Source organism: Ranitomeya imitator, chromosome 1 (assembly GCF_032444005.1).
Source record: "Ranitomeya imitator isolate aRanImi1 chromosome 1, aRanImi1.pri, whole genome shotgun sequence".
NCBI lineage: Eukaryota > Metazoa > Chordata > Amphibia > Anura > Dendrobatidae > Ranitomeya > Ranitomeya imitator.
This window is the reverse complement of record NC_091282.1, coordinates 164,022,491-164,045,545: the sequence shown is the minus strand read 5'-3', so window position 1 is coordinate 164,045,545 and position 23,055 is coordinate 164,022,491. Positions and strand designations below refer to the sequence as shown.

General features: G+C 42.0%; 1 protein-coding gene across 2 annotated transcripts in view; it reads left to right on the top strand.

Moving 5' to 3' along the window:
* Positions 1–20,324, top strand: part of LIX1 (limb and CNS expressed 1) — a 285,142-nt gene extending 264,818 nt beyond the window's left edge. The window contains exons 6-7 of one of the 2 annotated variants that reach the window (XR_011318406.1): positions 15,221–16,805; positions 16,859–20,324. Coding sequence is in view for 1 of the 2 variants with exons in the window: in XM_069752093.1 (XP_069608194.1) it covers positions 15,221–15,508 (288 nt within the window). In the remaining variant the exon portion in view is untranslated. Of the gene's footprint in view, positions 1–15,220 lie in introns of both variants that reach the window. The other variant, XM_069752093.1, reaches the window with a different exon arrangement.
* Positions 20,325–23,055: the final 2,731 nt, after the last annotated feature.

Here is a 23,055-nt window from a genome sequence, read left to right as displayed (position 1 = left end):
TTCACCTGTCATACAGGTTGTGTCCTAACCTTTATGGGGGACAGAGAGGAACTGTGAGGACCTTATGAGAAGCCATAGGCAGTAAGGGACTACAACACCACCGCGCTTGGAGGAAGGCTTTGATCTCCACCTGGTGAAGGGGACTCTGGATCTGCTTCCAAGCCTGCCGGACCCTGCCTGTCCTGTGATTTGGTGCCCTGGACTGCGGTTGCCTGAAACTACAGTAAACCCGGTAAAGAGACTGCAAACCTGTGTCCTTCACTTCTCACCATCTTCACTTACTCACCGGGAGCCCTGGGGACATACTTCACCTGTGGGAAGTTATACCATCTAGCTGCCATACTATCACCCCAGAGGGCCCCTTTAAGCAGGGGGTCCCTACTGACCGAATACCACAGGTGGCATCACAAACATAAACTTTAATCAATATTCCTTTTACATGGGCGCCCAGGGCCACGGACCGGGTCGCCGCCATGACACATCCCCTTAAGTACCAGACCCGGTACTGAGTGCCCCACGGCCCTGGCGGGCATTCCATTTATATACTATAAATAGGCTCGATGCTATCACATTAGGAGTGCAGTGAAAGCCACTAACTGCGCCTGCGCAAGTGACATACACGTCACTGCTATTCCCGTGCATGCCTAGTAACGATGCGGCTGTTACTTACGCAGGTGCAAGTGAGACTGCCGCGGTGCCTTATGGGATTTGGGGACAGCGGCCGGAAGTCCAAACTGGCGATTATATATGTAGATATCTAAGGGGAGTGGCAAACACAGAACAGGTGATGCAATTCAGGATGGAGTGCTCCAAGAGATGGACAGAACTGATTTACCCTTGCAATAACAGAGCAACAAAGATCTGCACTACTGAAAGGAAGGTGAAGCAGATCTAGTACATGCAGGGGTTTGTGTAACCAGACACAATGATCTTCTGGCTCCTCTCAGTTGCGGTATCCCCATGGCAGTCCAAATGGGTGTTATTAGACAGTTTTCATTAGGGGCATGTACTTCTTCACCCTGTATTTTGCTGACCAATCATAAGCAAGCAGCAACACAGCAGAAAAGAACACACTACAATGATAGCTTAGAACAGGTTTCTTAATGTGAGCTGTAAGGACACAGCTCTTACATCCAGATCTAAACTCTCAAGTCAGTGTGGGGGAGGGGGAAGTGCAGCTGAGTTTAGCTGTGTCACTCTACAAAGTATTCTATAGGCATTTCCCTTCTCACAGCATGGTCACCTCTGCTGTATTGACCCTCCCCCCACACTGTGTGTCAGTAAATATATGTATGTCTGCGGTACCCAGGCAAATTATAATCATTCTGTTGATAGATCATAGCAGGCTATCATTATATATGACATAGGACAAGTCCAAAACAGACAGATTACTCCTGTGTGAGATGTAATGATGACCTGCTCTGATCACATTGCAGTGCTATTACAAGTAGTCCTGAGCACATAGAAGAGCAATTACTGGCACATCTCAAGGCAGGAGTGTGTGGGATGGAGCAGTACAGTAGAGGTCACAGTGCTATGAGAGGAGCGTTTTTTAATGTGACACAGTTAAACTCAGCTGCACTGCCTCTTTTCTCCACCCTGACTCATGCAGGAGGTTAGACCAGGTGACCAGACATACAGTATGTCATTACATCTGGCACACTGAGAAACATGTTCTAAACTATGGTGGCATGTTCTTTCCTGTGAGTGTTGCTGCATGCTGATTGCTCAGTGTCATACTCCGGAAAAAAGTATACGCCCCCAGTGAAATCTATCTGATAACAACCACCTAGACATAAAAGTTAACTCATTAGTAGAGATTAGCAACCTGAACTTAAAAGTTTGGAGTTCGTACCAGACAGTTGATGTCCAGTGCTAAATGCCTATCGCTGACTTCTCCCAGAAGTCCATTGCAATGTTCGGAGGTCCGGGAGGAGAGAGAGAGGTTTTCAGTTCAAAAGTTCAGATCCACATTGTTTTCAATAGGGTTCTGTTCAAATTTGGTTTTGGAATAAAGTTTGGGTTGGGTGCCAGAACCCAAACTTCAATGGGTCCACTCATCCTTACTCATTAGGTGCCAAATACTTTGCTAATATTTTTGCAACTGAGAGGCAAAATTTAAAAAAATATTCTGTTCTCTGCATCCAGCATTACAATCTATGTCCAGTTCAATCTGAAAAATTCGTGACAGGTCCTCTTTAAGACAAAGATAATAAAGATATCTTAAAAATGTACTTTTATTTTTGTTTGTACTATTAATTTATGAAAGGTTTATTGAAATTACATTGACCATTTAAGGATGAGTTTGATCAGAATACCTTTTTGATCATCTCTATTTGTTTTTATCTTGTTGTTAGTACTATCTATTTGATGGGAAAAATGTGGGTGAATGTAGATTTTAGGCGATGATAGGCTTAGTGCTGTAACCAAAGCCGGATTGATGCATACGTAGAATGATTAGATTATCAGCTAAGGATTATGTTCATATTTAATTGGATTTATTTGGACCTGAGAAGAAAGCCAGGGAAAATTGGAAAGTGATTAAACAACATATGGCAATGATTATATTTGTTAGGGATCTGCTTTGTAGTTCAAATATGATAAATTAAATTAGATTGTACATGGAAGTTGAGACAATAGAATGACAAAAACTGTAAAAGTAGTTTTTCCAAAGAATTACTTAAGCTTTTATATTAAATTTACAATTTCCTAGAAAATATAGACACGAATTTGGGATTAAAATTCTTGGAAATGCTGAAATTTAATGGCAATGATAATTTGATAATTACATTTGTTTAAATCTAACTTTAGGATATAAAAAATGTCCGAAATTACAGAAACATGTCTTAGTGGTTTCCTTTGCAGGGTGTCTATACCCTCAGATTTGTAGTCCTAAGTGCTCTTCAAAGCTATGTACCGTAAATTTGTAGCATCCAGAACTCTGAAGGATCTTTTACCAGGATGAGATGTTGCAAAGTTAAAGAGGTTTTTGTCGGCCTTTCATATTAATTACCTATTCTAGACTATTAAAGGAGCACTCCCATGTATGCTTTATTCTACCATGACGACTCCCCCATTAGAAGAAGCAAAATGCGAAACGCGCTTCGGGGCGCCATCCTGAAAACCAGGTCATGTATACCATTCTTATATAAACCAATGCTTACCTTTTTCCACAGGTTTAATCACCACAAACCTTAGTAGCACTAATGCACTTTATTTTATATACTCTCCTATGATGGTATGGAATATTTTCTGAGTGAGCACTGAGCACCTTATTCCTCCCAGGTGGAGATGTAGAGCAATCACTATTAACATATATATATATATGTATATATATATATATATATATATATATATATACATATATATATATATATGATCTTTATAATATGAGTTAGCGAATTAGTATAATAACTTGAGCCCAGTCTTATTGCACAGAATATTTGACTGACTTTTTTTTTGGGGGGGTGGGGGGGAATTATGTGGATATCCCCTTTTCATTAGGATTATTTTGGCACTATGCATTCATTGAAAGAATATACAACATTCAGCAATTTGTTGAAGTATACCTAGGTGTCACATTTTCCTTGCAAAGAAAGTGTATACTATATTTAAATATATCATATAAACTGCAATGTAATTCTGGTATACATACTGTAAATATCGCTACATGTTATTACCATCCTTATTCTGAAATTTGGCTCATTTTCCTATGATAATCCTGTGTTTTCAGGTCCATTTTTGTGTCTACTTGCTAAGACAATACTTGTTTCAAAAGTTTTTATAAAACTTGTATGTGTTAGGTGTCGAGTTCCCGCCTCTGCACAGGGGGAATCTCGAACCATCTCCGCTGCGTTCTCCCATTCTTCTCCAGCTGCAGTGGAGTCTGCTCAGCGGAGAAGTCGGTCCCAGCATCTAGCTCAGGCTAATACTGGATGACTGGTTACTACTGTCCTTCCAGGCTCTGTTCTTGTAGCCAGCAATGTTCAGCAGCGAGCAGGTCTTTCTGGGACTAAGTCCAGATTTTCCCTTTCTGAGCATGCCCATGGGATGACCTCCCATTGGAGGTCGGGGTCACATGCTCAGATACTGCAGCAGATCCCATTGGTCCTTTATTGGAAGGTCCTGAACGTGCTGCAGCTATATAAGCTTCGCATGACCACACGGCCATGCGCTAGTATACAATTGTTATTGTGTGTGTGTTGATGAGTGCAAGTCGTTCCTTAAAAAACTCATCCCTTGTGTATGACTGTTCGCGTAAGGTGTATGGCTGCAATCTAGCGCCCGGCTGAACTCACAGCTTTAACGCACGAAACAGCGTCTAACTGCTGTGACCGCCAGTGCAGCGCCGTGCGCTATTAGAGCGCTTACCTTACCCAAGTCTGGGTGGTTTGTGGCACAGCATGCACTTCTGTGCATATTAGTTACTCTGATACCCCAATTGTGGTGTCGATCGCAAGAGGTCTACACTAACTCTAATCCTGTGTCCTGGGATAGAGTTCTGTGGTTCCTTGCTTGCGCTCTCTGTGCGGTACCGCGACCCTATGACTTAACAGAGATCGCTTTCTTCATACAGGGTGAAGTTAACCCATGTGTGTATCCTCATTGTACCGCCATACAGTCCATCATTACTTAGCAGCAAGTTCCATCTCTGTACGGTGGACCCCGGGCTGCGAACGCACCTTATTGTATCTATTTAATTATTTGGTGCGTTCCGCTAGCCCTAACAGTATGTTTATTATTTTTTTGTTAATAAAATTAGATTTTTTTACTACTTGGTATATGCTTCCGTATGTTGTAGGTTTACTGTGACTATTAGTTCAGAAATTTAGCATTGCAGTACATTTAAAAAAAAGGCAAGATTGCGCAGGCGTGTACTATGGAGGACAGAGAATGAACTTCAATCCAATATTGCAGCCGGCATGCAGCCAGCGGGTAAGGAAAGGGTGAATCAAACACCCGAAAACCCCGCCCCTCTGGCTGAAGATTGTTCCCTCCAAATTCAGGTGACAGAGTCCCTTTAACAATGTACAGATATAGTTTGGAGGAACGTGTTTTCAGTGTGAAAACTGATTCCTTACAGAGGTGCCAAAGTGAGTTTCTAAAGACATTTGGAGGTTCTATTCCACCATTCAAACCGTGTATTCTGTCATTGACGAATAAGCTGGAACATTCAGGAACATTACTGGATAGGCATGATGGAGAATGTCTTAAAATTTCTGAGGAAACAATATGTGAAACAGCGACTTCTGGAATCTGAAAAACAAAAAGAACAAGAGACATACCAAAGACTGGGGATCACCCTTAATATAAGGTTATAAATGCGAAAAAAACATTTAATTTATTTATTTATTTATTCTTGAAGTCTAAACAACATATACCACATAGAAAATAGATGCATAAAAACATGAATATTAAAAACACTTGTGTTAAAGACCACCCCAAAAAGATAGAGGCAGAAAGAAATAAAGACCCCTAGGACCCCGAACAATGGGTCTTGTACACTTAACAAATATAGCATCGTGCAATTAGATAATAATGCAGCACATAATTATAGGACATGATAACAAATACTGGTAACGCTGGTGTGGAGAAAGAAAATGTTCCATCCACTTCTGGAATCTTCACGTAAATTGTTGCACAGGTTTTCCAAGGAGACAGGCCTGTCATATTCCACATGTCAACGAGCGGCCAAGAAAGGTGGTGTTTGCCCATACAGTGACTGTACTGAATTAGCACTGCCGAATTATTTCCTTTCGGGGCCATTTGAAGGGTCGGCTGTACAGCAACAAGCCATAAACATTACGGGGATGCTAAGATAACATACAGCGAGAAATTCAGGCTATGACCACAGACTTCTTCCATGATACATTCAACTACATGGAATGGCGTGTGCAGGTATGCTTAAATGTGAAAGGTGGGAATTATCAACACCTGCTTTAAAATATCAGTTTCTCATGAACCAAGGTATGCACAGTCTAAATGTCTGTACGATAGATCATCTCTTTTAAAAGTTGCAGCTATTTTTGCTGGTAAAGTAGTGAGTGAATCACCCTGTAGTATATGGTCATGTTATCATCACTAATTGCACTCCTAATACTAATAACACCTTTCCATCCTTCATTAATTCTGTCAAGTGTTTCAATGTTTTGTTACAGTCCTGTAAATTACAGAATATCAGAAGAGCAATATTTTTTATATGGAAGGAAATATAATGTTGAAACCATTATAAAGTCTATGAGGTAACCATCAGCTTCTTTAACAGGCTACAATTATTCTTTCTATATACTTGATGTATATTATGAAGTCATGTTGTGCCAATTTTTGTATTTTAGTGATTAGTCCTAATGTGGATTATTCATTTATCTAATATTTTCTTCTAATAACAATAATATCACCTTTCAGAATCCTAAATCACATTTTCGTGGATTGAATGGGGCATTGTCTTATTAGTGCTGGGCGACGGTCTTGACATCTGCTTTCTGTGTCACACTATTTTATACCATGTTTTATACGTGTTGGCTCCGTAACTTTGCAACCAATTTCAGACCAAGAAGTAGCCAAACATGCATTCTTAATGAATTACCAAATCCTCGGCTTGCCATTTCACTCTCATTCTGGATTTATACAGTAAACCTTTTGCAGCATATCCTGTGTTCCAGTTACCGAATCACCATTGTTCTATACTCTGTTTGAAATAAATACCATGTGTTACGTGGAAGAATGCCGTACACAAACCATGTGTTGGGAAAGGTCCGCTCTCAATTTTCTTTAGTTAGATCAGTAACTAAAATTATATTCTCTCTTCACTGTGTTTATTATTCCAACAAAGAAGGCTAAATTAAGAATTCACATGTTACAGAAGCCCATTCCAACAGTTTTATCATGGTTTCATCCACAGCATATGTATTACAAGTGATATCTGTGTGTCTGTGCAAAGACAATCCCCTTATGAATCCAGCCACTGTGACGATCAGCTGATTGTTGTGGGCCTGACTCCCGACACCCATAGGAAACAGGCGACATCTACAAGGTGGCCAATCCATGGCTTGAGTCTGCCAGAGCGGGACTCACTCTTGAAGATATTGCTAGGACTTGTATATTCTGGAATACGTCATATGGATAGGGATTGATCTCATGAGACAAATTCTTTAACCCCTTCCCGACCTTTGACGCATACGCTGCGTCATGAAAGTCGGTGCCATTCCGACCCATGACGCAGCATATGCGTCATGGAAAGATCGCGTCCCTGCAGGCCGGGTGAAAGGGTTAACTCCCATTTCACCCGATCTGCAGGGACAGGGGGAGTGGTAGTTTAGCCCAGGGGGGGTGGCTTCACCCCCTCGTGGCTACGATCGCTCTGATTGGCTGTTGAAAGTGAAACTGCCAATCAGAGCGATTTGTAATATTTCACCTAAAAAACTGGTGAAATATTACAATCCAGCCATGGCCGATGCTGCAATATCATCGGCCATGGCTGGAAACACTTATGTGCACCCACCCCACCCCTCCGATCGCCCCCCCAGCCCCCCGATCTGTGGTCCGCTCCCCTCCGTCCTGTGCTCCGCTCCCCCGTCCTCCTGTCCGCTTCTCCGTGCACCAATCACACCCCCTGTGCTGCAATCAAACCCCCCTGCACTCCGATCCCCCCCCGCACACAGCGACCCCCCCCGTGCTCCGATCCACCCCCCCCCCGCACAGCGATCCCTCACCCCGTGCTCCAATCCTTCCCCGTGCTCCAATCCTCCCTCCCGTGTTCCGATCCACCCCCCCCATGATCCGATCCACCCCCCCGTGCTCCGACGCCCCCCCGTGCCCTGATCTCCCCCCCCTTATACTTACCTGGCCGCCCGAGGTCCGTTCGTCTTCTTTCCTGGGCGCCGCCATCTTCCAAAATGGCGGGCGCATGTGCAGTGCGCCCGCCGAATCTGCCGGCCGGCAGATTCGTTCCAGAGTGAATTTTGATCACTGAGATATATCCTATCTCAGTGATCAAAATAAAAAAAATAGTAAATGACCCCCCCCTTTGTCACCCCCATAGATAGGGACAATAAAAAAAATAAAGAATTTTTTTTTTTTTCACTAAGGTTGGGGTAAGAACTAGGGTTAGGGTTAGGGGTAGGGTTAGGGGTAGGGTTAGGGTTAGGGGTAGGGTTAGGGGTAGGGTTAGGGCTAGGGTTAGGGTTTCGGTATGTGCACACGTATTCTGGTCCTATGCGGATTTTTCCGCAGCGGATTTGAAAAATCCACAGTGCTAAACCGCTGCCGATTTATCGTGGATTTACCGCAGTTTTTCTGCGCATTTCACTGCGGTTTTACAACTGCGATTTTCTATTGGAGCAGTTCTAAAACCGCTGCGGAATCCGCAGAAAGAAGTGACATGCTGCGGAATGTAAACCGCTGCGTTTCCGTGCAGTTTTTCCGCAGCATGTGTACAGCGATTTTTGGTTCCCATAGGTTCACATTGAACTGTAAACTCATGGGAAACTGCTGCGGATCCGCAGCGTTTTCCGCAGCGTGTGCACATACCTTTAGAATTAGGCTATGTGCACACGGTGCGGATTGGCCGCTGCGGATCCGCAGCAGTGTTCCATCGGGTTTACAGTACCATGTAAACATATGGAAAACCAAATCCGCTGTGCCCATGGTGCAGAAAATACCGCGCGGGAACGCTGCGTTGTATTTTCCGCAGCATGCCAATTCTTTGTGCGGATTCCGCAGCGTTTTACACCTGTTCCTCAATAGGAATCCACAGGTGAAATCCGCACAAAAAACACTGGAAATCCACGGTAAATCCACAGGTAAAACGCAGTGCCTTTTACCCGCGGATTTTTCAAAAATGATGCTGAAAAATCTCATACGAATCCGCAACGTTGGCACATAGCCTTAGAGTTGGGTTGGAATTAGGGTTGTGGTTAGGGTTAGGGGTGTGTTGGGGTTAGGGTTGTGGTTAGGGGTGTGTTGGGGTTAGGGTTGTGATTAGGGTTACGGCTACAGTTGGGATAAGGGTTAGGGGTGTGTTGGAGGTAGAATTGAGGGGTTTCCACTGTTTAGGCACTTCAGGGGGTCTCCAAACGCAACATGGCGCCACCATTGATTCCAGCCAATCTTGTATTCAAAAATTCAAATGGTGCTCCCTCACTTCCGAACCCCGACGTGTGCCCAAACAGTGGTTTACCCCCACATATGGGGTACCAGCATACTCAGGACAAACTGCGCAACAATTACTGGGGTCCAATTTCTCCTGTTACCCTTGAGAAAATAAAAAATTGCTTGCTAAAACATCATTTTTGAGGAAAGAAAAATGATTTTTTATTTTCACGGCTCTGCGTTGTAAACGTCTGTGAAGCACTTGGGGGTTCAAAGTGCTCACCACATATCTAGATAAGTTCCTTGGGGGGTCTAGTTTCCAAAATGGGGTCACTTGTGGGGGGGTTCTACTGTTTAGGCACACCAGGGGCTCTGCAAACGCAACGTGACGCCCGCAGACCATTCCATCAAAGTCTGCATTTCAAAAGTCACTACTTCCCTTCTGAGCCCCCACGTGTGCCCAAACAGTGGTTTACCCCCACACATGGGGCATCAGCGTACTCAGGAGAAACTGGACAACAACTTTTGTGGTCCAATTTCTCCTGTAACCCTTGGGAAAATAAAAAATTCTGGGCTAAAAAATTATTTTTGAGGAAAGAAAACGTATTTATTATTTTCACGGCTCTGCGTTATAAACTTCTGTAAAGCACTTGGGGGTTGAAAGTGCTCACCACACATCTAGATAAGTTCCTTTGGGGGTCTAGTTTCCAAAATGGGGTCACTTGTGGGGGGTTTCTACTGTTTAGGCACACCAGGGGCTCTGCAAACGCAATGTGACGCCCGCAGACCATTCCATCAAAGTCTGCATTTCAAAAGTCACTACTTCCCTTCTGAGCCCCCACGTGTGCCCAAACAGTGGTTTACCCCCACACATGGGGTATCAGCGTACTCAGGAGAAACTGGACAACAACTTTTGTGGTCCAATTTCTCCTGTAACCCTTGGGAAAATAAAAAATTCTGGGCTAAAAAATTATTTTTGAGGAAAGAAAACGTATTTATTATTTTCACTGCTCTGTGTTATGAACTTCTGTGAAGCACTTGGGGGTTCAAAGTGCTCACCTCACATCTAGATAAGTTCCTTTCGGGGTCTAGTTTCCAAAATGGGGTCACTTGTGGGGGGTTTCTACTGTTTAGCCACATCAGGGGCTCTGCAAACGCAACGTGACGCCCGCAGAGCATTCCATCAAAGTCTGCATTTCAAAACGTCACTACTTCACTTCCGAGCCCCAGCATGTGCCTAAACAGTGGTTTACCCCCACATATGGGGTATCAGCGTACTCAGGAGAAACTGGACAACAACTTTTGGGGTCAAATTTCTCCTGTTACCCTTGGGAAAATATAAAAATTGCGGGCTAAAATTCATTTTTGAGAAAATAATTTTTTTTTTTAATTTTCATGGCTCTGCGTTATAAACTTCTGTGAAGCACTTGAGGGTTCAAAGTGCTCACTACACATCTAGATTAGTTCCTTTGGGGGTCTAGTTTCCAAAATGGGGTAATTTGTGGGGGATCTCCAATGTTTAGGCACACAGGGGCTCTCCAAACGCGACATGGTGTCCGCTAATGATTGGAGATAATTTTCCATTTAAAAAGCCAAATGGCGTGCCTTCCCTTCTGAGCCCTGCCGTGCGCCCAAACAGTGGTTTACCCCCACATATGGGGTATCTGCATACTCAGGACAAACTGGACAACAACATTTGTGGTCCAATTTCTCCTATTACCATTGGCAAAATAGGAAATTCCAGGCTAAAAAATCATTTTTGAGAAAAGAAAAATTATTTTTTATTTTCATGGCTCTGCATTATAAACTTCTGTGAAGCACCTGGGGGTTTAAAGTGCTCAGTATGCATCTAGATAAGTTCCTTGGGGGGTCTAGTTTCCAAAATGGGGTCACTTGTGGGGGAGCTCCATTGCATAGGCACACAGGGGCTCTCCAAATGCGACATGGTGTCCGCTAACAATTGGAGCTAATTTTCCATTCAAAAAGTTAAAAGGCGCGCCTTCCCTTCCGAGCCCTGCCGTGTGCCCAAACAGTGGTTTACCCCCACATATGAGGTATCGGCGTACTCGGGAGAAATTGCTCAACAAATTTTAGGATGCATTTTATCCTATTGCCCATGTGAAAATGAAAAAATTGAGGCGAAAATAAATTTTTTGTGAAAAAAAAGTACTTTTTCATTTTTACGGATCAATTTGTGAAGCACCTGAGGGTTTAAAGTGCTCACTAGGCATCTAGATAAGTTCCTTGGGGGGTCCAGTTTCCAAAATGGGGTCACTTGTGGGGGAGCTCCAATGTTTAAGCACACAGGGTCTCTCCAAACGCGACATGGTGTCCGCTATCGATGGAGATAATTTTTCATTTAAAAAGTCAAATGGCGCTCCTTCCCTTCCGAGCCTTACCATGTGCCCAAACAGTGGTTTACCCCCACATGTGAAGTATCGGTGTACTCAGGAGAAATTGCCAAACAAATTTTAGGATCCATTTTATCCTGTTGTCCATGTGAAAATGAAAAAATTGAGGCTAAAAGAATTTTTTTGTGAAAAAAAAGTACTTTTTCATTTTTACGGATCAATTTGTGAAGCACCTGGGGGTTTAAAGGGCTCACTATGCATCTAGATAAGTTCCTTGGGGCGTCTAGTTTCCAAAATGGGGTCACTTGTGGGGGAGCTCCAATTTTTAGGCACACGGGGGCTCTCCAAATGTGACATGGTGTCCGCTAAAGAGTGCAGCCAATTTTTCATTCAAAAAGTCAAATGGCGCTCCTTCCCTTCCAAGCCCTGCCGTGCGCCCAAACAGTGGTTTACCCCCACATATGAGGTATCAGCGTACTCAGGACAAATTGGACAACAACGTACGTGGTTCAGTTTCTCCTTTTACCATTGGGAAAATAAAAAAATTGTTGCTGAAAAATCATTTTTGTGACTAAAAAGTTAAATGTTCATTTTTTCCTTCCATGTTGCTTCTGCTGCTGTGAAGCACCTGAAGGGTTAATAAACTTCTTGAATGTGGTTTTGTGCACCTTGAGGGGTGCAGTTTTTAGAATGGTGTCACTTTTGGGTATTTTCAGCCATATAGACCCCTCAAACTGACTTCAAATGTGAGGTGGTCCCTAAAAAAAATGGTTTTGTAAATTTCGTTGTAAAAATGAGAAATCGCTGGTCAAATTTTAACCCTTATAACTTCCTAGCAAAAAAAAATTTTGTTTCCAAAATTGTGCTGATGTAAAGTAGACGTGTGGGAAATGTTATTTATTAACTATTTTGTGTCACATAACTCTCTGGTTTAACAGAATAAAAATTCAAAATGTGAAAATTGCGAAATTTTCAAAATTTTCGCCAAATTTCCGTTTTTATCACAAATAAACACAGAATTTATTGACCTAAATTTACCACTAACATGAAGCCCAATATGTCACGAAAAAACAATCTCAGAACCGCTAGGATCCATTGAAGCGTTCCTGAGTTATTACCTCATGAAGGGACACTGGTCAGAATTGCAAAAAACGGCAAGGTCTTTAAGGTCAAAATAGGCTGGGTCATGAAGGGGTTAATATGCTTCAGTTATTTCATTAAAATATTTTTTTCTGGCTTCAGATAATGATTTATCCTTAGAGTGCATTTACAAAGGTTGATTATTGTGAACTAGCTGATCGTTAATGATCGTTTCATGATAATTGGTCAGTGTAAACAGGTTGCCAAGTCACCTGACAAAAGAGCCAAACATCAGGTGAAATGATTTTTAAACTTGCTTAAAAATCATGATACTGAGCAGCACATTGTCCTGTGCTGCCGAGAACGATGGCAGTCTACGCTTATAGCACAATCTATTAACAAGATTTCTGAGTGCATGGAAAGTTCAGTTGGCTTGTCTAAACAGACTATTAACCCCTTTCCAAAGATGGGCGTAATATTACGCCCATGTCGGAATCCCTGTCTTTGATGTGGGCTCACATCTTTCCAGGCACATGTCAGCTGTTTTGAACAGCTGACATGTGCCTCTAACAGCCACAAGTGGAATCGCGATGGGTTGGGATGAAAACATGATCGCGGGTCACCGATGGGTTGGCATGACAACCAGAGGTCTCAAGCAGACCTCTATAGTTGTCATAGATGGTCGGAGCTCATAGCAAGTGAGCATTTCTGCTACATACAGGCGATCTGATCATCACCTGTATGTAGCAGAGCCAATCAAAGTACTGCGGCTTCTAGTCTCCCATGGAGACTATTGAAGTATGAAAAAAGTGTTTTTAAATATATTAAAAAAGTAAAAAATATATGAAAGTTCAAGTCATCCCTCTTTCGCACCATACAAAATTAGACAATACAAAAAAAAATCAAATGTACACATATTTGGTATCACCGCGTTCAGAATCGCCCGATCTATCAATATTTAAAAATAAGTAACCCGATACCTAAATGACGCAGCGAGAAAAAATTTAAAATGTCAGAATTACGTTTTTTTGGCTGCTCCTACATTAGAATAAAATGCCATAACAGGCGATCAAAAGATCGAATCTACATCAAAATTGTATCAATAAAACATCAGCTCGGCTTGCAAAAAATAAGCCCTCACCCAGCCCAAGATCACAAAAAATTGAGACGCTGCAGGATTCGGAAAATGGCGGCATTTTTTTTCTTTTTTACCAAAGTTTGAAAAGTTTTTTCACCACTAAACAACCTAGACATATTTACTGTCTATGACAGTGGTCCCCAACACAGGGGTTGGAATCATCACCTGTGCAGATGACCACATTACCACCGATGCAATGCTAAAGAAATCCTGAAAACCTGCACTGTTGGCAGCCCTCGAGGCCTGGAGTTGGGGACCCCTGGTCTATGAACTAGTAATGACCTCGAGAATCATAATGGCAGGTCAGTTTTAGCATTTAGTGAAGATGGTAAAAAAAAAAAAAAAACCTGTGGCATTGCACATTTTTTTGCAATTTCAACGCACTTGGAATTTTTTTTCTCGCTTTTCAGTACATGTTAAAACCAATGGTGTTGTTGAAAAGTACAACTTGTCCCGCAAAAAAACAAGCTCTCACATGGCCATTTTCACCAAAAAATAAAAAAGTTATGAGTCTGGGAAAAAGGGGAGCAAAAAACGAAAACACAAAAACAAAAATACCTCTGGTCGTTAAGGGGTTAAATGACTGCCAATGACTTTCAATGCAGCCAATCTTTGCATTCATTTAATGCCTCCTGCTGGCTAGTCTAAATTCACACTTTGGAACGGTCATCATTATCAAATGAGTGAGGGATCGACAGCGGGGACCCCACAAATCAACGGCTTACAACCTTGGTGGTGTCAAACAGTGTATCAAATCCAACAACAAAGCTCTGCTAACTGGTAGTGGTTGTTCCCTGGCGCTGCAGCTCAGTTCCTATATATGAAATATGAGCTGTGCTTTTTCTTCACTGCTTGTAATGCAATGGTTATTACACGGTGGACCTGTGCTGTTTGGCCACTGCCTGAGATGAAAACATCTGATCAGTGGGGGTGCCAGGTGTCAGCACCCACTGATCTGATGACCTATCTCATCAATAGCTTAAGCCCAGAAATCCCTTTTTAAGGGCTTTTCAAAGATTAAGCCATAAATCTCGTATTAGTGAGGAATGTCCACCAACTGAAGATGCCAGGTTCCAGTTTCCAACTAACAATCGGCCATTCATGTACAGACACTCTGCATTAGAAACAATGAGATATAGAGTACCTACATATGGACTTCACTTGATTCCTTATCCCCAATAGATTTTTATGGAGAGGAATTGCACACTTTTGCTTTGTTTGATAATACAACTGCTGTGATGTTTGTTCCATCTTTAGAAAATCTTGGATTATTTGTCTTTTATTTAACTGTTTTTTTGTGAATGATATATAACCATTATTTGAGCAGTGTAGGCCTTAGTATGTATCCGCTATATTACTAAGTGTTCCTATTAATATTACCTTGTGATGCCTGCATAGTACAATCATACAAAGTATGAGGCATGGCTTTGCACGTTACAAGGGTTTAACCCAAATGTCTATTATGGTCGAACATCTGTGAATTGATTCTTTACTAACAATACACAATAACATACATATATCGGTGGTAAACCTAATATTCTTGTCTTTGTTTTCTAAACAGGAGGTTATTGCTTACTATTCCCAGTACTCCTTAGATGAGCGAATGAGGAGCCACATGGCCTTAGACTGGATAATGAAGGAAGAAGAGAGTCCTGGAATCATATCTCAGGAGCTTCAGCTTGCTCTCAGGGAATTGGAAGAGTCGAGAAAAGCCGGGAGAGAGCTGCGATTCTACAAAGAAAAGAAGGAAATCTTGAGCTTAGCTCTGAGTCACATCTACAGCGACTGCGTTACTTCACCTACACATGTTGATCATCTGAACTTTACTCTAAATGGTTATCACCAGTAGATCTATGGCGCTAAGTCTTCTGATAGCAAACAAGTTCTTGTTCATAAGACCACCCAGGCGCAACAACAAGGAAACTTTTATAGACATTGTTACTGAGTTGTGTATTTCATAGTGATTTACAACACATTCTTGCCTTGTACTGTAACAAAACGGCAAGTTTTTTTGGTAGAAGCTTTCATTTTTGTATTTTGTATATCAGCTCTGTATCTGTACAATATGGTACTAATACTATAATCTTAATTCATTATGGCCAACCTGAGGCCTTTACTGCATCATTCATGGTCCCGGATGCCCAAAATGATCACATAATGCATGTTCTAAAACAGACATGTACAATATGCTTGGTTAGTTTTTTGTATTTTATAATTTCTGTTCATTTAAAGAACTTTCAATAGAAATTCAAGATCATGAAATATACAGTATAATATCCTGACTCACAAAATGTCATGTCACATGGCTGCCTCGTCCATTGTCTCCTTCACATGGATGAAACATCATAAGACCTACATCTGATGGAGACAGCAGCCACGACAGAGCTCATTGTCGCTACAGCTGGAGCAGACAGGATCAGTATCAGGAGAACTTTAAAGGAGTTGTCTGGTTTAAAATTAAAAGTCTGCAGTCGCTCTGTGTGGCTGCAGATTTGTGAATCCCCCCGTCTCACACACTGTGCGCTGTGAGGATACGCTGTTGTCTGTCCATGAATGGCGGTCAGGTATGCGATACGATATGCATACTCCTGAGCATAACCCGTTTAGTGGGCGTGGCCTCATTCAATATACTTGTATTGAGCAAAGCCAGGCCCACTAAAAAGACACGCCCACTAGACAGGGCACGGCCTCCCTTACTTCACTTTTATCGAGGCCATGCCCACTAGACGGGTTCTGCTCGGGAATATGCATATCGCATACATGACCGCGGTTCTTCTGCAGGCAACGGTGAATCCTCGCAGTGAGATTCACGCAGAGTGACTGCAGACTTTTCATTTTAGACTGGACAACCCCTTTAAGCAGAAAGTTGGAGTCTGCCCCTGGTCCTTCCATCCTTCTTCCTCCTCTATTCATAGTATTTTATGAACAGCAACTGTCATCTATCTCAGTAATTGGAAAACATGTACACACCATGTGAGATTTTACCTGTAAATTAGGAGTGAAATATCAGTCCAGGAGGAAAAAGATGCAGATTTCTGTTACATGATATATTACAAAGTTTCTTATCTTTAGGCCGGTATCACACATACGCGAGATACGGCCGAGTCTCGCAGGTGAAATCCCTCCTCTGGCGCCCGCACTCCGGAGCGGAGCGTGCAGCCGCACAGCAACACATGGAGCTGCACGCTCCGCTCCCAAGTGCCGGCGCCAGAGGAGGGATTTCACCTGCGAGACTCGGCCGTATCACATGTATGTGTGATCCCGGCCTTACTTGTATTATTGATTTCTGAAAAAAGTTCCTCTATGGTGAATAATACCATAGCTCCTATTGACTTCATCTGAGTTCCTGTGATCCACCTAATGATCTGAGATGGTTCCAATTCCCCAAATGGTCAGGCCATCTCTTATGAGGAATACCCCTACCCAACTCTTGAAATGAGCCCGACCATGCAGATTTTGTTTTGCTAAATCTGTATACATATGTATGTAGTATAGTGTGAGTGTGTTAATATACTCACCCACTGCCACCTTTTGCAGGATCCAGTTCCTTGAGGCTCTTCTTAGACTTGTCACTTCTGCTCTTCAGACTCTCCGGCTCACTCTATGCCCTATGACCTCTTTTAAAATGAAAGTCTATGGAGTCTCATTCTGACGCTCCATAGACTTGCAGCGTAACAGCCACTTCGGGGTCAAGCAGAGCGCAACGAGTCTGAAGAGCGGTGATGTCACTCTGAAGAGGACCAGAACAGTGCTGGACACCGGAGAAGGTGACAGCAGTAGGTGAGTATAGTCACACATTGACACTACACTACATACACAGATTTAGTAAAAACAATCTTCACAGGAGGGCTTCAGGCTTCTATAAGTTGATCATGGCATGTTACTTTGGAACAAGCCCAACTGTAGGCCATTCATTGTGGATGGCCTTCTAGGACTCATAGAATAGCTGATAAAATCAGTAGTTAGAATCTTGTTAAAAAAAAAAACGTTTGTCATGTCTCAGTAATACGAATCATTTTGTAATAGAAGCTCCATATTGATGTGTCTGTTGTAAATCTAATGGCCCCACTGGTGGAGATGAAGCTAAGTGCACTTGCTTTCATTATGCCCGATCCACATTACTGTGACAGCTGTGTATGATTTCTTCATAGAATCCCAGTTAAGATCATCTAATCTCTATAGTTTATTTGCTTTTAGTGTTTTGCACTTTTTTACTAAACCTTTTGAAGTGAATACACCGTTTTTTGCACTTAGTATTTTGCACTTTTTTCTTACTTTATAACTTGCTAAACCCTTGTAGCTTTTGTATGTGAACAGTTCTGAAAATAATTTATTACAGGGATTCATCTTGTGTTAACTTTTGCAAACTTTCACTGCTACAATAAGAATACACATGTTCAATAATATTATTTAGACCCCTAAGTTTTGTGACCAATAATTGTCCTTCGAGAGGTCGGATTCTTTTTCTACAACACTGATATCTGCAGGCTAGAAGAAGCACTACAGTAAATTTAAGCTTAATGCACTGTCAAGTCACAAGAAAACAAGGCATAAATTGATATTTTTTTGTTTTACAAAAATATGATTAAGAATTAAATTCCATTCAAAAAGCATTTCAAATCTAAAAAATTGCTGATGTGCAAGTCTGTAAATAATACATTTTAATAAAGCGTGTAGATAAAAACATGATAATGTGACCTGTTTTGGTTCCACTCTGCAGTTGCAGTTCTAGCTATTACGGATATACTACTGTGTTATAGTTATATAATTTAACAGATAAAGGGAACCTATCGTTAGATGTGTAGAACATGACAGTATTATACGGGATAACAATAACAGTCTCCCTCTGTGAAATTTCCCTAGCAGCTTGAAGGAAATAATAAGGTTGTACTTAAAGCTGAGCAAATTTTTCAAAATTCAGTTCTGATTGCGATCGGTGGCGAATAATGTATGTGCAATATTAGCCGTACACAGCCGAACATCATTGGAGTCAATGGGAGTAGAAATGAACAAATATGTTCAGAATCGATCGTCAAACATAAATTCGGCACCAATAGGGCACCAATATGGCAAAAATATGGCAAATTCAGATTCGGTGACCGATTCCGAATATATTCGCTCAACTCTAGTTGTAATGTCATTAGAAAAGAGAAAAAATAATAATTTGCATGAACCTACAAATCAGAGGAGGAGCTGAATATTCACTATTCACGCGCATAGGAGGCCATGAAATACTAATGTGGACAATGGATTAGGGGCCTACGAATCGACTCATTGTTAACACCTAGTGTTGTAATTGTGCATTTTCTGCCACCTCTCCAAGACTGCAGTGGTGGCCGTTTCCGTTGGCTACAAAATGTAAATTATAAAACTTACAGCATGTTTGCTACTACCGGTTAATAGTCATTGGGTGGGTCCATTTTCACAAACAGTCATGCATTTCTATCTTGCAGGGCAGCTCCAGGCACGCTCGGGGGTCCTCCGAGTATTTGTAAGTACTCGGAGAATCAATTTTCAGTGCCGCAGCTGGATGATTTACATCTGTTAGCCAGCATAAGTACATGTGGGGGTTGCCTGGTTGCTAAGGAATCCCCACATGTAAGCAAGCTGGTAACAGATGTAAATCATTCAGCTGAGGTGAGGAAAACTAAATCTCCGAATACTTACAAATACTCGGCGGACACCCGAGCGTGCTCTGCAAATCTTGAGTACCGAGTATATTCGCTCATCACTAATCCTAATATCTATTTTCAGGGGCGCACCATATCCCAATCTCGCTCCATTTTGATTGACAGTACAAACCAGCAGCACTATCACGTCACTGGCCTGAACTTGCATGCTTCAGTTGCGGCAATTTAGACAGTATCGGAAGCGCTAGGATCATATCAACCTGCTTCAATAAGCAGGTGCCACCATCATCCCAGCAATGGGTGACGTGGAGGATGGTTCTACTTTTGCCACTAACACGCACAGGGTGGAATTAGGTGAGCAGAGGTGACAAACTTCTCTAGCCCAGACACTGAGGAAGAAGGATCCAGATTAGCTAGTGACATGGGAGAGGAGCATCTCTGCGTGCTTTCAAGATCTTTACTCACATCTTGCTAACATGTTCATGCTCTCAGACAGCAGTGGTGGTCCATCCCATAGGCTCTGAGCTATAAACCATAAAGCTCAATAACTCAAATTTCAGGTGAACTGTGCATAGAAAAAGCACATTATTTAAAAATGTGCTTAGTTTTACAAGGTCTACCTATTTATACCTACTTAAAAATATGAGAATAACACTTTAATGGATGGATGTATTAAAATAGTTGACGGCTACAGTATGTTATTGTTATAATGAAATCCCATCGAATTCTTGTGTTCATTTTCCATGTTTAATCAGGATTGGGTAGGATGGATTGATGATTTTTTAGCAAATGTACACTTGCACAGTATCTGATTTTGATAAACATTTCCTACCTGAACCCTTGAAAAAACATCACACACGACACACAAATATCTACAGTCGTAGTGGTACTGCCTATAAATACTGTTAGAATTGATTGAACACTTAGGTTATTCTTTGGTTTTGTGCATTTTTATAACACAAGATGTAATTTTTGTTGCTTTATTCTAAATGACAATGTAGTTGATCAAATAAAGATGTACAGTCAATTTTAAAAGATTCTATTTTTTGCTACATTTTCAATTGAATATTAAAAGGGTCGTCTGCATACTGTATATCACTGCCTATATGTCTAGTTCATAAAAGAAATCCGCCACTTTGGACTTTACTGGTATAAGTCAGAGCAGAGAGTTGCTACTATCATTAATTCCTACTTTAAAGAACCGCATGTTAAAGGGAACCTGTCACCCCCAAAATCCAAGGTGAGCCAAGCCCACCGGCATCAGGGGCTTATCTACAGCATTCTGTAATGCTGTAGATAAGCCCCCGATGAATCCTAAAAGATGAGAAAAAGAGGTTAGATTATACTCACCCAGGGGTGGTCGCAGTACGATGGGCTCCGGGGCCTCCCATCTTCTTACGATGACGTCCTCTTCTTGTATTCAAGCTCCGGCGCAGGCATACTTTGTCTGCCCTGTTGAGGGCAGAGCAAAATACTGCAGTGCGCAGGCGCTGGGAAAGGTCAGAGAGGACCGCAGCGGGACTGCCCCAGGGTGAGTATAATCTAACCTATTTTTCTCATCTTTTAGGATACATCGGGAGCTCATCTACAGCATTCCAGAATGCTGTAGATAAGCCCCTGATGCTGGTGGGCTTAGCTCACCTTCGGTTTTGGGGTGACAGGTTCCCTTTAAGATGTGATAGTAGATTGTCAGGGAGTGGTGCTGCATATGGACAGAAGGTTGTCCTTGAAAACCCCTGTAAGTAAAATAATTTGGTTCACATGATGATAATGCCAAAACATAAAAAAGTCAAAATAAATATAAATGTAACAACAATGATAAATGTAGCAAAAATGCTATAAGCTAGATTTCACATTAGTTGGCTACTAGAGATTAGTGGATCTTTTGAAAGTAAAAATTTGTAGACTTCACAAATCTTCCCCCAAAATTTGATTCAACCCAAATAAATTTGCTAGAATCTCAACACTAGCGATGAGCGAACCTTTCAAGGTTCAATGAACGTTCTCAAAAGCCATTAGATTAAATGGGAGGCCAAACCAAATGTATACACAACACCTTCAGGGGTGACAAAAAGCTTCCCAAATAGCTAAAATTAATTTAAAAAGAATAAAGTGGAACAGCACAATATATACTGTCGAGTGCACAGGCCTTCACTGCAATCTATCCACTATGCAAACATTCCACTAGCATTAGAAAAAATAAGGCAGCACTCCATTCTTTGGGTGAAAAATCTGTGATTTACTTCAGACCCACATGGCAAGCGACGTTTCGGCTCTTATGAAGCCTTTCTCAAGCAGCCTGGAGTAAATCACATATTTTTCACCCAAAGAAAGGAGTGCTGCCTTATTTTTTCTAATGCTATTAAAATTAGATTCAGTGGCATCAATTGACCCACAGTAAAAATTTGAAACTGCCATGGGTGCTGTAAGGTAAGCCTTCTTAGCTGGGAGACCTGATACCTCCATTTTTTTTATTCCAGCTACACTTAGATGGCGCAAACATCAGTTGCATACTGTAATATTGGTAGAAAAATGTAAGGAAAGTAACACAGGTAGTTGACAGAAAGTGCAGATCTGCCTGTCTGGGAGCCCTACATACACAGTTAACCCACCAGATGGAGGGAGGCATCAATTTCCCCAGAGTAGAAACAGTATAATAGGCCTCTGACACATCTTCCACTACAGGCAACTAACTAGATGGAGACATAACTTGGAGTCTCCACATTTCAAAAAATAATTGTCACACACCACTAAAGTGGCATCAATTTCCACAGAGTAGAAGCAGTATAATAGGCCTCTGACACACCTTCTACTACAGGCAACCCAACAGATGGGGACACAACTTGAAGTCTCCACATTTAAAAAAAATGCTTGTAACATCAGCAGATACAACAGGCACAGAAGACACCACAAAGATGGCACAGACTGCAATAATGCAAGATTGATGCATGACAGTAAAAACTACACCATCGCCTAGTCTGCTCAGTCTGCGCCTGGAGTGCAAAAGTCATTGGAGATCATGACTTGTTCATTTTGATGAAAGTTAGGCAGCCTACATTTTCAGGGGACAGCCAGATGCACTTTCTGTCAGGACATCACCAACAGCGCTGAAAACATTTTCCGAGAGAACGCTGGCTACCGGGCATGACAAAACCTCCAAGGCATGGCAGGTGAGCTCAAGCCACTCATCCATTTTTGAAGCCCAAAATGAAAAAGGGTCCAAAACCCCCGAAGGTATTGATATTGAGCTCCAGATACATCTGTATCATCCTCTCCAGTTATTCACAACATGTCAGACTTGTACTCTGTTCTGCTCGTGCACGGGCTGGTCTAACAAATGTGTGAAACGACTCACAGAAATTGCCTATGCCACTTACACTGCTGCTGCTACTGCTAATATTTTTGCGACAGCGACTTGACGTTCCTGGGGTTGGACACCTACAACTGTTATGCATACTGTGTGCCTCACTGATGTCTTGGGGAGAACCACTCTTAAGATTGTGTACAAAAGTGTTTCCATACTCCAGCATGCACGCATCCCTTTCTAGGGGCGGAAGCATCTGGCTAAATTTACTCTTGTACCATGGATCTAACAGAGTGGCAACCCAGTAGTGAGCACTATTTCTAACTCTAAGAATACAGGCATTATGGTGAAGATGCAGCAAGAAGGCGCTCATGTGTCGGGTGCTTTCATGAGGTCCAAGTCCATGGTGTGTTGGTGGTGGGGTAACACTCAAGGTTGCTTCCTCCATCTCCTCTTGCCAAC